Source organism: Silurus meridionalis, chromosome 11, assembly GCF_014805685.1.
Source record: "Silurus meridionalis isolate SWU-2019-XX chromosome 11, ASM1480568v1, whole genome shotgun sequence".
Classification (NCBI taxonomy): domain Eukaryota; kingdom Metazoa; phylum Chordata; class Actinopteri; order Siluriformes; family Siluridae; genus Silurus; species Silurus meridionalis.
Genome location: NC_060894.1, coordinates 15,738,451 through 15,755,472, shown reverse-complemented (window position 1 = coordinate 15,755,472; position 17,022 = coordinate 15,738,451). Strand labels below are relative to the sequence as shown.

At 39.6% G+C, this 17,022-nt stretch overlaps 1 protein-coding gene across 1 annotated transcript in view; it reads right to left on the bottom strand.

Annotated features, from left to right (window-relative positions):
• cblb (Cbl proto-oncogene B, E3 ubiquitin protein ligase) overlaps positions 1-17,022 on the bottom strand; it is an 81,900-nt gene that overhangs the window by 25,836 nt on the left and 39,042 nt on the right. Inside the window, 4 exon segments of the mRNA XM_046860735.1 lie at positions 3,587-3,708; positions 8,204-8,360; positions 16,228-16,285; positions 16,288-16,373. Coding sequence (XP_046716691.1) covers positions 3,587-3,708; positions 8,204-8,360; positions 16,228-16,285; positions 16,288-16,373 — 423 coding nt within the window.

Here is a 17,022-nt window from a genome sequence, read left to right as displayed (position 1 = left end):
AGCAAACAGCAAGCAGAAATGGGTTGGAGGGCTCAATTCACTGTCTGTTCGAATCGTTTTGAGCAAACACTGATGATAGGGTGTAGGATTGCATCATCTCAGTAATGTTCTAAAAGCAGATGATTATCAAAATTAAAAATCTTTAAAAAAGTTGCTGTAGCTGTTTCAATCAATAAAAATAAATAAATAAATAAAAAATCATGGTTTCCAAATATAACACTTTGACGCAACAACTTTAAGAAATCATAGTATTATTTAATTTTAATTAATTCATTTTATTAATTAATATAACTTCGAATCCAGTTTGCCCCGTCTTCCTCACAAATGTGGCAGAAACATTCAAAGTCCCTAAATACATCTAAAACCTTGCTTAAAAGTCAGATTTGCACAGCCAAATGAGTTATTACTTTTTTTTAATACCTACAAGACCTGGGGTGCAGCGTTCCAATTCACCCCGAATGTGTTCTACAGGATTAATGCTCTATATGTTACCCACATCACCCTAAAGCTGGCTTTTGTTTAGACTCTACATGGTCATGTAGGAACAGGGTTGTGTCTCCTAGTTCAAGTGAAAGGAAAATGTAATGCTACAGCATCCAGCGATGTTATACAATTGTGCGTCTCCAAGGCTACGTCTACAATAATCCGCAAAAAAATTCGAAAACGACCGTTTGGTCAAAAACAAACAAAAAAAAAAAAAACGCTCTGTGTCCACACTTACGTTTTCGAACGTTACCAAAAGTTGCTCATCCACACTGACAACGCTTTAGTCCCTGTACTGCACATGAGCAAAACATAAGACCCTTCGACCCGAGTCGTTTCCACCTGGCCTTTATTTACTCTCTTTGAAAATGGACGCTTTCGAAAAACAATGTAGCATTTTTTAGCCGTTGCCGTGACGTTTCACGATTAAACGGAAATGTATTAGCGTGGACAAGACCCAACTTGGTGGTAACAGTTTAGAAGAGAATCGCATATGGCTGGCGCTCCAATACTTTTGTCCATATAGTGTAGTTCCCCATCGGGACACTTGAGCAGACTTCAGTCCCATAGAAAACTTGAGATTTGAAAAGTAAATATTTACCTGACAGTTAATGCAGCTATTAAACTCTACAGCACAGAGGCCTCTCTAGCAGCAACCCTCTACTGGTGTCTCACCAAGTGATAGTAGCCGACAGTCTGCCATCCTAAAAGTTCAAATACTCTTTTACCGCACCCTCACTTCCTTTAGTTCCTTTAATTTAACACCCTTTGTTACACCAGTTTCTCTGTCCTCTGCCAGGAGCAGTGGCACAGGCTATTTTTTTCCCCAGGAACGGCCCTTCAAACCTCATCAAAGTGTCATTTTAACTACATTTCCCACTGTACAGCAACAATTTGCTGTTATCCATCATCCACATGAGAAACGTTACAGAAAAACCGAAAATCTTTCAGAGTCTCTTTCATTCTGATGGAACCGCACTCATGCACTCCTTTTATCTCCTTTAATATAAGTGTCGGCCTTCCTGTCATTTTTCTTGCACTCTTTTGACCCGACCTTTAATAACTGCTCTCAGGCGCTCAGATACACACTCTGGATTTCAACATAGTGTACAGTGTTCACAAAACGTGTGTGTGTGTGTGTGTGTGTGTGTGTGTGTGTGTGTGTGTTTAGATCTTGGTTGGGACCATATTTGATGGCAGACAGACACAAGAAATACAGACAAAAACAGACCCACAGACGCAAGCACACAAAAACACAGACAGAGGCAGACACACACACAGAGACACACACACACACACACACACACACACACACACACACACACACACACACACACACACACACACACACACACACACACACACACACACACACACACACACACACACACACACACACAGCTGCTGTTTCTCTTCAGTAGTTCAGTATATGCATGTAGCAAATCAAAAACAGTTCAGCATGACCACCTGCTTTCTTCCATTTTCTTCTGTTTGTTTTTCTCAACTAAGTGCACACACGCACTTCAAGCTTCCTACTGCAAATCACACAGCAGTTGCCTCCTGCATGACCACAGTCTTTTTCTTTTTAGTGCTCTGTCAGGAACCAGCAGAGGTGCTAAGAGTAATAAAATATTCTACTCAAACAACAGTACTGTTACTTCAATAAAATTCTACTCAAGTACAAGTAGCCGGTTTAAAAATCTACTCGACTAAAAGTTAGAAGTCGTTCATTTAAAATTCAGTTTCTTTTTTTTAATAGCGGGGTTGGGGAATTCTAATGTAGTTCCGAAAGGACAAGGGCATCTAAAAGTTAAACTGGATGTTTTTAATTAAAGGGACTACTTTACAAATGAAAGTGCGATAACCAAAATAAATAAATATGTTATGATGTCATTTATGATAATGTGAGAAATCGCAAATGCACATTCAGAATTCAGACAGCGAGCGCGTGCATTAAACAACATTCGATTTCGATCGAGTACAATAAATAAATAAATGTAAATAATGCAAAAATCTTTTTACTTAAATTAAATTAAATTAAATCACACCCCAGAAACTACTGTTACTTTCCACCTCTGGAAACCAGCTCAACTCCAGTGTTCACACGCAACACGGACAAAGAGAGCTTCTGTACATGAGACCATTAAAATACAGTAGTAGTTCAACCTCATTTACATCCACAGTAAAATGTGTGTGTGAGAAATTCTCAATTCTGGTATGAGTACAGTGAAGAATAACAGTTGGGGGTGGTCTGAGCACTTTGATAAAATATAATTTACCATTTTTTAAATACAAATATGGTTCAATTTCTGCTTGATGGTACACAAATAGATGGGGGGAAAACCCTGTAGAAAATCTTAAGCAATTGTTTTAATGATCCAGTATGTTGGAAAAGAATGAAGAAAAAAAATATATATAAAGGCAGATTTGAAAGATCTTCCAAGTGGATTCCATTCCTCATGCCAGTTTCATTGTAGGATCTAAAATGTCTTTAAGGAGTCTTAAAACGTTAATTGGAAATTTCACTTGCATTGTAACTGAGGTTCGAGTAAACATGCTTTTCATTCAGAACAGTACACTACAGATGTGGGAGAAAAATGGAGTAGGCTGAAAACGCTTGAGTGTTCCTTTAATACCGCCGATGCTGCTACTGTTTATATGCAGCACTGACCTCACGCTAGGAGAGGAAAAAGTAGAGAAGAGGAAAGCAGAGCGGAGCAGATTAGAAGAGAGGAGGAGAGTATCTGTTTCTGTTCATCTCTTCACCCCCTGTAATTAGCTAACGGCTCGGCCCAGCCCTCTCGCTCAGCAGCCGTCTGCTGGAGAAAATGGAAAAAACAGCTGCTTGAGCAGCATGTTACACAGCAGATGGCACATCGATTACAGCTTCCAAGTTGAACACACACACAGTTATTTCCCCATAGATCCCCCCACTGAACCCTACCGAGTACATACTAGGAGTGTTCTTTTAGTTTTCCACTGCTCTCACACACCTGAGTGAGCAAATCCTCATCACAGTGCTGATAGATCCACCCTGTTTGGCCTGAAGTATTGAGATGTATGAAATGTTTAAATGTGACGAAAATCAGAAAGCTGGCCGTACCTGCCCGGCTTGTTGATGTACTTATGCAGTCGTGCCTTCACCTCGTCATACGTCAGGAAGGCCATGTAACCTGGGTGAGTCACTGCCAAGAAGTTCCAGTTCCTCAGAATTGATCCCCAGGGCTAGACAGAGAGAGGAAGAGAAAAAAACGTAAGCAGAGAGAGAGAGAGAGAGAGAGAGAGAGAGAGAGAGAGAGAGAGAGAGAGAGAGACGATGGGCGCCTGGCTGCCGTTTTGGTGCTGGAATCTGATGCCGAGTGACGTCCGAGTCCCTCAAGGTCACGTAAGCAGGGCAAAATTGGAATGAGAAAGCCATATTTATTCAGAATATCTGAACCATTTATCATTGAAGAGGGAGGCAGTAATGATCAGTCAGCACCACAGGCTCCTCGAACAGAACTCGCATAATGATCGCTGTTCTCTGCCACAGATCTCCAACAGTGCTGACTCATCATTTCCACACTTTTCAGTATCCTGCTGCTTGCCGATCAATAAGGAACCATGAATCATTTATTTAAAAATAAAAATAAAATCTGCCACTGTTCATTTTAAGGTCCTCAAACCAGACTATCTTTCTACTCCAGGCTATAATTTCCATTTGACCTTAAACCATAGTGGAACTGAGATAAAAGCCAAGAAGCCAAAAACCTACTCAATTCTACTGTTTATATGAAGCTACAGAAGCATGCAAGTGGCGTTTGATGCCATTTTAAAGTAAAGAAAAAGCAAGTTTTTTACTGTGGTGATTGATGCACGTGTGAAACGTGATCTGCTGATATATTGTTACGGTGAGTGGCACGCAAATATCACAAAACAGTTATCGATTAATTCAGACTGAATTGTGCAGAATATGATCAGGTCTGACTACACGAACATTTATTGTCCATAAAAACAAATGGCAAAAAAATAATAATAATAATGGAACGGTATATTTTTATCTTTGAGTAACAAGAGTTTAATAGTGTTTAAAGTACCAGCAATATTCTCAGAAGACTGTATTGGATCTGTAAATTATTGCAATATTAAGATGATATTTGTTCGCTTGAGCTGCGGCGTCAGCTGTTCGGCACAGTCGAGGTCATGTGAGGACGCAGAAACAGCTAGGAGCCCAATGTGGGTTATGTTAAGATCAACCTCTGTGAAAGCATGATGCGAGATTTCTAACACAACGGAAATCAATACCGTGTCGCAGATTCAATTTACAGGAACCCTCAGTCAAAGGATCTGAACTCTGACCACAACGTATGCATCGTCATTACCACAAAAAAAAGAGCCAAAAGCCCTGCCAGGGAGACAAACTGCTGCTTTCTGGGCTGAATAAAGTGTAAAAGGGGAATGAGTGCACTTCATTATCAGGTCATTTTGCCACACCATGGCTGGTGAATTCTCAAATCTGACTGGTCAAATGGCTTCGATGCCTTGACAGCAGAACTGACTGCTGTGATGCAAATCACTTTGTTTATATTAATGCTCTCATTTTTATATAAATCTTCTATAGCAACAACGTACAGTGTGGTTTAATATTAATAACCATATTTAGCATTTTTGGGAAGGAGTCTCCAGTGTCAGTGTTTTTTGTACAAGTTTGGAAACACTTTTTTTTTTTTTATATATTAGTGTTTGAGACACACGCATGTTCCTTTTGTTTATATGTTCTGTAGCCACATTTGACATTTTTGGCTCTAACAGAAGAATTGCGGTGGACAGCAACGTAATTCCTTACTGTAATTAAGTAGCTTTTACGCGCATCTGTACTTTACTGAAGAAGTATTTCCATTTGGTGAGACTTTTACTTCGACTTCATACATTTCATACAAGTCAAATATCTTACTTTTTGCTACATTTTGCAAAATCAGTGGTTCCTTTTTATGTATGACTGAATAAAGGGGAATTATGCAAAAATGCTGTTTGTGGACTACAGTTCAGCTTTCACCACCATAATTCCCTCCATGCTCATCTCTAAGTTGGAGGTCCTGGGACTCAGCCTGCTGCGACAGACCACAAAGCCATACGGGTGGGAAAAGACACCTCATCTACCCTCACCCTTAGCACTGGAGCGCCCCAGGGTTGTGTTCTGAGCCCCCTGCTGTACTCACTGTACACACATGACTGTGTGGCCACTTCCAACTCCAACACCATCATCAAGTTTCCTGACTACACTGTTGTGGTGGGCCTGATCGCCAACAATGACGAGACAGCCTACCTACAGAAGAATAAAAACCTAGAGAGATGGTGCCAGGAGAACAATCTTCTCCTGAACGTCTGTAGACTGAGGAGTTAATGGTATAACCGCTCCTGCTTCATGCTGAAGTCCACTAACCGCTAAACATTAACGGGACCCAAGTAAGGAGTGTGGACAGTTTACAGTATCTATATGTTCACATCACACAGGACCTGTCTTGGTCCAGTCACATCAACACCCTAGTAAAGAAGCCCCGGCAGTGTCTGTACCATCTGAGACGCTTAAGGGACTTTAAACTACCCTCTCAGTTGCTAAGGACCTTTTACACTTGCACCATTGAGAGCGTCCTGACTGGTAGCATCACTTCCTGGTTTGGGAACAGCACCATGCAGGACAGGCGAACACTCCAGAGGGTGGTGCGGTCAGCTGAACGTACTATCCGCACCGAGATCCCTGACCTGCAGGACATGCACGCAGTGCAGGACCAGGGCCAGGAAGATTGTGAAGGACCTCATCCATCCCAACAATGGACTCTTTTCTCTCTTACGTTCAGGGAAGCGATTCCGCTCCTCGAAAGCAAACACAGGGATAATGAGGAGGAGCTTCTTCCCGCATGCCAGAGTTTAAACCTGGAAACACCCAGGATCTAGTACTGGACCTCTCTCTCAGTCTTCACTATTTCTGCACAACTTTTTTGCACTATTATATGACAACTTAACTCTGGACTGCACTTCAACTCTAAACTTGCACAGCACAGTCACTTTATACCACAACACACTGCACATAGACACTTTAAGGACAGTCACACACTAAATCACTTTAATTTGTACTCTGTCAATACTCATTCAGGTATATACATATTTTTCTATAATTTATCCTTTTTTATTTATCTACTTTATTTTGTTATCCTTATATTCTATTCCGTTCCTCACGCTTAAATTTTGGACAGTCATATAAAGCATTTCACTGCATGTCGTTCTCTATATTTATGTGAATTTGAACTTGATTTGAACTTGAAGCAAACAAAAAGCCTGTTTTGAACTAGTTTTGCACTACTCAGCACCAACACACAGTTCAGCATCGGTTTATAGCAAGCAGAACATTTTAAGAGTAATAAATTAAGTATTGTTTTGGAGCAGGGATGGTTGGAGACTTCCGGGTGAAAGGAATTCTGAACCAGCATATTTCAAAGGCATGCAATTTTATATGGATGGTGGCTAATTGTGGATAAAAACAAAATAATGACTTGAGAGTCAGCTGGAGTGTTCTCTATGATGGAACAGCCTGCCCAGTCAGCGCACCCAATTTCTATTGAAGTGCTCTGGGATGAACTGGATCACAAAATCGGACAGAAATTTCTAACTAATGATCAAGTTTTAAAAGTGGATGCCAAGTGTGATTAATTGTTGGTAAAAAAAAAAAAAATCCTCCCTTAGCATGAATACCAGCTTATCATCTGTACATTTGTATTTTTATTTGGTCGAAGTAAATCTTTCATATGTTCAAAAATGACCTAGTTTTTTGCATATAAACTAAAGGAACAAGCATGTGTCTCTCAAAAACCAGGTGTTTTCAGACTTTTCACAGGCACTGTAACAGAGGTGATTTCACAGGTTTTTGTGCATTTTTTTATTTCTTTCAAAAGAAAGGGGGTAAGAGGCTAGTGAAGATCTGTTTATAGCTGAAATAATGTACATAATCGCAGAAAACTGGCTCAAAACATGGAGCATAACCCATTAAAAATGTAAAGATTCTCTAATAAATATAAAATATAAAAAAAATTCCTCCATGATGTGCTGTTATTGGAAAATAATCTAGTTTAGGGTGATGTAACATCATTCATCATTTACCAGTTTCCTACGACAGCATGTCCCATCACGTGTTACGGGTTCACAGGTAACCCGCGCAAATTGTTTTTACTGTAAAGATGATCACCGTATGTGTAACTCAGGGATTCCTCAGAACACCACCCCCATAGGAGAAAGCGAGTGAGAAGAGGGGGCGAGGGAGAACATCGGAAGGTGCTCCCCACTTTTGGCGCTCCATTTTCCATCACCCGTGTCTGAAGCAGCTCTGTGGTCACCGACTCATACAGCGAAATACCACTGGGTTACGTGTTTTGATGGATTTGGAAATGTTCAGAAGCGTTTCACAAAGAAAAGAGGGCCTTTTTTTTGTTTGTTTTTTTTTAAACCACCCCGGTGAGGAGATTAAAAAGGGGAAAGAGAATGACAAAAAAGGGGAGGAGATCCCTTAGTTTCACTTTCACTATGACTGCGATTTTGCCCTGAGTCCCCCTGACATTTCAACTGACATTTAAATATTACCAAGAAATGATCTGCTCTTTGATATGAAAATATGATCCGGATTTGTTCTAGTCCCTGCTACAAAAGAGACTTTGTTTGGGTGTCAAAAAGTATTGGTTAAGAAGAGTACCTGGAACAGACGGGTGAAAATGTCAAACTCGAACACCGAGATGTAGTCGTTGCAGGTGAGGTCGATGGTGGATTTTAGGGCCATGGCCTCCAGGCCTGAGCTGATGGGATGCATCTCGTGAAGGCACTGACGAAACACTTTCCATGGCACGATTGTCCTGTGCAACACACACACACAAACGTTTTTTCAGAAACTACTGGATGTTTCACAGACAAACTAGGCAGCATTGCTTTACATTTTTTTCCAGCAAAAGGTCCTACTGTTCTAAAGAAGTAGTGCATTTTTAAATTTGGCATACACCTGATGCTGGAGCTCTAAAAGAGTGCATGATGGTCTGACATTTTTGCAGACATGTATCAAGAAAATGATCTAAAGAAAGAAAAAGAATGACCATAAAAGTGAGAAAGTCATCGCCCCCTCACAAGCATCTCTCCCACACACTGAAGCTTTACCGCAGATGCCGTGTGCACAAAGGGAGGCATAGTATCTTAATACATTTATGCAAACGAACACACGCGCACACCAAAACAGGCAACGTGTGAGACTCTGCTATGACACATACACCAACCCATAGCGATCACAGAGAACAAATAAAGGTCAAAGCAACATTATCTGATGTTGACAGAGAGGACGTGACCGTCCATACAAAGTAATGCTGCAGGCATAGCGGCCAAGATAACTTTCAGCATGAACGGCTATTTTTGGGTAATGCAGCAAGAATGCAGACAAAGAATGCCTTCGAGTACAATATGTATTGAAATCCTCAGGATGCCCACACACACCCACCCATGCATGGTATGTGTGTTTATGTGTGTGTGTGTATATATATATATATATATATATATATATATATATATATATATATATATATATATATATATATATATATATATATATATATATATATATATATACACATACACACACACACACACACACACACACACACACACACACACACACACACACACATATACGACCATAGATAGATAGATGCTAATCCCGATGTGCTTTTAATCCGTAAAAATAAATATTGTTTAAAACATGAAATATTATGTATATGCATATGAAAAGTTAATACAAAAAATAAATAAAAAATAAAATGTTTATTACGCTAGTTATGAATCACCAATATTATTATGATCATCTGGCATAACCAGCAGCCTGGATCATGTGACTACTGGGGTATAAAATCTCTCTCATATATTTGTAAACTTTCATATTAATAACTGGACCATTTTTTGCCAAATAAGATTGAATTTACAAAAAAAATAAAAATAAATGGGTTACCTCCATCAATTGGGACAAATTGATTTCAGTAGTAGAGAAGGTTAATAACACAACTCCCTACACCTAACCACGATCTTAACCTCTGTAACTCGGTTCCTATTTTTGGTTCCTTTCTTTGTTCCCATTTCTAGCTGGGGTTGAGTCAAATGTCTCCACATGATCCACAAGTCATGCACTCAGATATTTTTTGTTGTTGTTGAGGAAATTAGAATGCTGTATAGAGTTGAATATACCCTTGTTTATTGCCTTCACATATTTACTATTAAATCTGACTAGTAGCCATTGAATACCCAAAACCCTCTCTGAACACATCGCTCAGAGGTTTAAACTCACTCAGTCAGTCTCCTATTGGCACTGGACACCTGACCTTATTACAAGCACGGAAAAGCCCGTGTTCAGCAAAAGAAGCCGAGCAGATCTCTCTCTGCTTCTCTCCCAGCAGAAATCATTTCCTCTGCGAGACAGAAGCGGAATAGGCCACAGTCAGCAGTACGGGCAGAAATAGTGGAAGGATCTGAAAGTGCTGTGTATGTGAAGATCGCAATTTCCCGCAGACGCGCACGCAGTTCTGCGAATGGATTAGACCCAGAGCAAAGGTGGAGAGTGAGGGGGAGGAAGGTGAGAAAAGAGATCAGAACAGGGCGTCTCGGATGTGTTGTATCCTGGGATGTGCTTGACTGTAAAATAAAATCCGTACAGCACATGTTAACTTAATGAAAACGAATATTTATCCTTACTGAACCCGAACCCGCTTGAAGTTATTCACAGTGCAGCTTGGTTAGGATTGAAACTTGGTTAAAACAAATAACAGTTCCACCACTGTTGCTTATGTAAGAAAATTGCAGACGCCCTGCCTATGATTCACAAACCCCACTTTGAGAAGTTTTCTACCTTATTCTACTGTTTAAGAATCTCTCACCAGGGTACTGCATAACAAACATCTAGATTTGATGAAAGCTCCTTCTCTACTAAATCAGACAGAACAGCAATCTTTCCACAACAGGGTCTAATAACAGTCACATTTTCCAAGCACAGCTAAAAATGCAAGAAGTAGGCCTGGTTGGTGCGAACCGTGAATAAGAAATAGATCTAGCGTTTACTCATGACTTCCTCGTTGCTGTTCTGTTGTTAGGGTTAACATTAGTGTGTTGTGTGGAAACTCTGTGAGGATCTGAACTTGTCTGGTGCAAACGCGGCGACTATTTATATTTTGGCGATTTAGCAGACACCCTTATATGGAACTGCTTTGTCGTCCCGTTCAAAAACACATTCTCGTGCCAGTTCAAAGTCGAGTCATGAGCCATGAGCTGAAGGACAAAATCAGTGAGCCGTCAAATGCTGACAATGAGATAAAGAATGAAGGAGATTCTAAAACGGAGCGGGCGATAAGACAATCACTGTCAAATCGCTCCAAACAGACTCCTTCACTACGAGAGGGCTGTTTAACAACTAACCATCACTGAAGTTATTATATAACAGGTGGAGGCTGAGCCAGTCGACACAAAGGACACACAGCAAACGAAACAAAGCTGAAATGAGAGAATAGTGGGATTACAGTGGGTCTATTGTAGTATAATACACAGTCCAAAAAAAAAAAAAAAAAAGGAGAAGGAAAAACTCGCCAGCCTCTTTTACAAACACACGTGCGTTTCTATTCTCTAGTGACTAATAATGTGCAATGTTGCTTGACTCGGACGCAGCTGAAACTAAAATGTATTAAATTATAAAACAAAAAACCTTGTTTTCCATTTTAAAAGTGTGATAATGAAAAATCGCATCTATTCAGTACACACAGTATGAGGTGCTTTTCTGCATTATGTAATGATTTTTTGCTCAGTATTTAATCTGCAGTTAGAAAGCCTAATATAGAAAAAAATACATTTCTTGGTAAGGTAAACAGAGGGGGCGGGGGGATCCACGTCAATACCTGGTTATAGTGACAACTAGGGCGGCATCCAACAATTACTTTGCTAATCAATTATTCGCACTATTTTTTTTCTCCCGGTTAATCAGATTGTTTTTTTTATTTTTATTAAGCGGTTTTGCTTATTATAACTATATAGAACCCTAATTCAGGGCATTTATGTATAAAAGTAAAAAAAAAAAAAAATAATTATCCAGATGAACTCTCTTTAATTTAGACATTTTACAGCTTATAGTAGCTGCTTGTTGAGGAGTGCATGTGGGATTTCTCATTTGAACAGATGCACTCATGCAGAATTGTTTCTTTGTGTATAAAATTAAATAAAAAATGTATATATAAAAATTAAAGTTTAAATTGTAAAAGCATCTAAAATAGAATTCATTTAATTCTGTATAATTAAATTATATATTTATATATATATATATATATATATATATATATATATATATATATATATATATATATATATGAATAAATTAAATATACAAACATAGTAAACAACCATTTGAACGTAGTAAAGCCGCAGTAAATCACGTTTGAAAACTAACTGTTGCAGCAGGCAAATGCTATAAAAAAAACACAGCAAAGTAACAGACTTGATAAAAATGTGATCGTTTACTGCTGCTGGTATTTGCTGCTTTTAGATTTAGAATCGAGCGAGCTGATTCACGGCAGAACACATCCGGTGCGACTGTCCTGAAGTTACGAACAAATAGTTTACAAAATAGCATTCATTAAATAGCATTCATTTAACTATACCATTTTTACATGATGAGGATTATACAGTTCTGCTTACTGTGCTGATGTTTTGCCTTCATTCATGACACCAGTGTGTTTTTATACCTGCTGCCGACTAACCCGTACTCTTCATTTCGCAAGTGGCTGTTATCTTACCGTCATGCTAACCTGTAACTTGAGCAGCCCAACTAATCGATTATGGCATTCGTTTACATCGAATTTCATTATCGATTAGTTGTTGCAGCCTCAGTGACAACTCAATCGAAACCTCTATCAAAACCCTCAAAATTGTGGTGTGGTGACTAAAGCAGAATTTGAACGCTTTTCACTAGTGCCAACGTACCAGGTTTAAATAAGCAGATATTTAATAGGGTTTATTAGATACATCTGAGGATGCAAGGAAGGGGTCACTGAAGAGATGTAGTTTCAGCATGTACTTATATACACGATCAGGCATAACATTATGACCAGTAAAGTGAGAAACACTGATCATTTCTTTATCATGGCAGCTAATAGTGGGTGGGATCAAGTGAACATTCTGTCCTCCAACTTGATGTGTTCAAAGCAGGAAAAATGGGCAAGCGTAAGGAGCGAGTTTGAGGATGGTTAAATTGTGATGGCTAGAAGACTGGATCAGTGCATTTCAAAAACTGTAGCTCTTCCCTTTCTGCAGTGGTCAGTATCTGTCAAGAGTAGTCAAAGGACGGAACAGTGGTGAACCGGCGATTGTGTCCTGGGTGGCCGAGGCTTAATGATGCATTTGGGAAGCGAAGGCTGGTCCGCGTGGTCTGATCCAACAAACGAGCTGAAGAAGGTAATGCTCGCAACTGGCAGCAAAAGGGGACCAACACAATAGTAGGCAGGTTGTCAAAGATTTATACCCGATTGGTGTATATTCTGTAGTAACATTATCGTTATTACTATACAGCAAAAGTAAATCGGTGCATTATTTTGATACGCCACTAGGGCTGTACTGTAACTCTTGTGTAAATCTCCAAAATGTTTAAAAAAAAAATAAACAAATTCCACTAGTGGCAAAGAAAATATACAAAGCAAGCAAAGGAATATGAAGCAAGAAAGACGATATGAAAAACAGAAGCCAGACAAAGAAAGAAATAGGGAAAGAAAGCAAGAAGGAGAACAATAAAGTCAAGAATGACAAAGAAAACAAGAAGGCCAGAATGACAAACAACTACGGAAAGAAAATCCTCTGGCAGATTTGCCTTTTCATAATTGATTAAGACACACTGTTACTCACTCAGTTTGCAGAAAGTGTGTGTGTGTGTATGAAAGAGTTTGAATACACTCTACAGACACACGCCTGACTCATCTTCTATGCTCTCAGATCTACCTCACAGGCAGCAGGTTAAAATTTTCCCTTCACTTGAACTAGAGACCCAAACCTGTTCCGGCATAACAATGCCCCTGTGCACAAAGCGTGCGATCTGTGAAGATCTGCTTTTTATGGGTTGGAGTGGAAAATCTTGAGTGGCCTGCTAAAGAGCTCTTACCTTAACCCTGTTTTATACCTTCAGGATGAATTGGACTGCTGACTGAACCCCAGGCCTCCTCACCCTACATCAGAACCTAAATGTACTAACACTGAATGAGCACAAATCTATATAAACACACTAAAATCTAGTGGAACACCTTCCCAGAAGAATGGAGTCTGTTATGAGAGAAAAATTTGGATTAAATGTGAAAAAGGGTTATTCAAAGGGCACATGGGAATCGTATCGCCAGGTGTTCACAAACATTTGCCCATGTGTATCATTTTTGGCATACTTAAAAGAGAAGAACAGCTGACACTGATATAGATCATAAAAGACAAACACGGTCAAATAGACAAAACAACACACACACACACACAGTCAGGTTGATCCAGACAATTATCTCTGCAGCTGTATGCAAAATCCAGGCACTGAATCAAAATCTTCACTCCTGTATGCCTGACCGGCCTCCTAACCTCAACTCATTCAGTCTCCCAGTGCTCACAGAGGGGGGAGAATGAAGACCCAGTCTACAGATTTCAGACATTTCAGTTTCATCATATGCAGACGTTCTGCTTGACTGAGCATAATTACATGGAAATCTTGTGTCCCTCTGTAAGGTTTATAGTGTTCTTGCCTGACAGTGTCGGGCCCTAATCGCGTGACTGTGTGCTCGCATTTTTTTTAAACACGTGTTTCTGCTAAAGTTTCCACGATCTGTAAAGGAACTAAACAGTTCCAAATATCTCTTGCTGGGTGATGAATGTTTGATTTCTCATCGCACTGCGGGAAGCGGTGTATAAAATAACAGAAGTTACCCGATCTATGTGGTGCATCTGACATTTTGGTAACACAGCAACACAACCAACGTGAAGGACAATTGGAGAGCTTTGGATTGGTTGTGCGGCGAATTCTCGAATATGATTGAGAAAATTAAGTCAAATTTAACAGATTTTGTTTTTCCATGATATGGTCAATCTTCCTGTGGAGACCAGATTTAGGAAATTAGTCTTCACTGCACTCAAATGCTAAAGCTGTTTCATCAAATAAGTCAAATAAGTCTTTAACAAAGGATTTTTCAGTAACAAGCTGTGAATCTTTTAGACACGCAGCATGTTACAATATGAAGGGCTGCGTATAGCTGCTATAATGCATATGATGACTAAAAAATAATGCAGGGATATAAGGAATATAAATACACTAGGAACAAAAACGTGTAAAATGTAAATAAAAACTAAATGCAATGATGTGCAAATCTCAAACCTGGATTTTATTCACAGAATAACATAGAAAATGTTTAACTTGAGGAAATGTACTATTGTGAAAAAAAAAAAAAAAGTTTTGAATTTGATGTTGTCGGAACCCTATGTCCGAGCAGACACAGCAGTTATTGGCTCAATACTCAAATCAGTTTTGCGTCACATCTCAAAAGATAGGGCAACAAATGACTGGAAATGTGCACCAATCAGGCATAACACTATGTCCACCCCATTTTGCTGCAGTCCTGACCCGTCCAGCATTAACAGCAAACTCGCTCAAATCCCTACGCTTGCCCATTTTTCCTGCTTCAAACATCAACATTGAGGGTCAAAATGTTCAATTGCCACCTAATAATATCCCACCCACTAGCAGGTGCCATGATGAAGAGATAATCGGTGTTATTCGCTTCACAAGTCATAATGTTGCTGAAAGTCAGGAGTGCGCACACTTTTTCAGCATGCGAGCCACATAAAATGAGCAAGTCAAAATGATCTACCTACTACAAAAAAGCAAAAATAAATGTATTTCTTCAATGTCATAAGATCTACCAACACTACCTTTGCGAACGACGATTCCGGCACCCCTGGCGTAAATGTTACTATATGGAAAAAGGTCATGAATCCCTGACCATTAGATTCCATGATTTTTGAACATCCCTTTAAACATTTAATCCTCATTTGCAGTCATAATATCCATCAGCATTCCAATTTATTCCATCGATGTTCAATAGGTTTGAGATCAGAGCTCTATAGCAGGCCACGTAAGATCTTCCACTCAAACCAATGTAAAGAATATCTTCATAAAACGTAAACATTCTTTCGGCTTCTCCCATTAGGGGTCGCCACAGCGGATCATCCGCATGTTTGATTTGGCACGTGTTTTTACGCTGGATGCCCTTCCTAGCGCAACCCTCCCCGTTTATCCGGATTTGGGACCGGCATTAAGAGTGGCTGGGGTTGGTTCCCCGACCGGGGATCGAACCCGGGCCGCAGCGGTGAGAGCGATGCATCCTAACCACTAGACCACTAGGGGACCCATGTAGCTGGTTTTGTGTACAGGTACATTATCATGCTGGAATGGGTCTTCTGGTTCAAGTGAAGAGAAAATGTAATGCTACAGCATCCGAAGACAAGACAAGTGTTTGCCTCTAATTTAGTTTCTGAATAAAATATATGGGGATCTGCTCAAATAAAGCGGTTACAACATGCAAAACAAATAATAAAAAAAATGTATATATATATATATATATATATATATATATATATATATATATATATATATATAAATAAAAGATTTTACATTAGTGAGGAATTAAATCTTACTTTTCACTGAAAAACCTCCTCCAAAACTCTGCAGCGTCGGCCTTGGTGATGCGAAGGTGTCACCCTGAAACTGGCCTTCAGGGAAGATGGCCTTAATCTCTGCCAGCATGTGACTGAAGATGAGTGACAGCTTGGTGAGGTTCCGTCTAGACGTTAAAAAAAAAAAAAAAAAAAAAAGTAATTTGTTAGCAACGTTCAGTATTCCACACACACACACACACACACACACACACACACACACACACACACACACACACACACACACACACACACACACACACACACACACACAAAGAGAGACACAGATGGGGATGCAAAATGAGGAATGGAACAGCTTGTCCTTGAACCTGTCATGCGAAGCCAACGCATGCCCTTTAAACAGGAGTGGAAATAATGCGCTAATAAGCTAAACTAGTGTGTCAGGCGTTTCAATAGTGACAATATAAACAACAACTCCCCCTTCATCCCATCCCAGTCATGAGCTCAGGCACAAATGAAAGGAAGGAGAGAGTGTATGGAGCATCACTAATTAGTAATCATGTGGCACTGATGTTTTTCTCTTACGTGTCTGATGGATGTAGAGTATCTACATTCTGTCAACGATATTGAGAAATGCATCGTCATGAAAACCTCACAAAATAAACACTTTAATGCTATTACAGATGCCTGTTCTAGCTTGATGCATTGGTGCCATAAAGTGTTTTATTTCTCTCGAACGATTATGGCGCAATAAAAGAAAAACGATTACGGCGATATCACGATATCCTGCAACGACAAAAATAAACAGCATGTGAA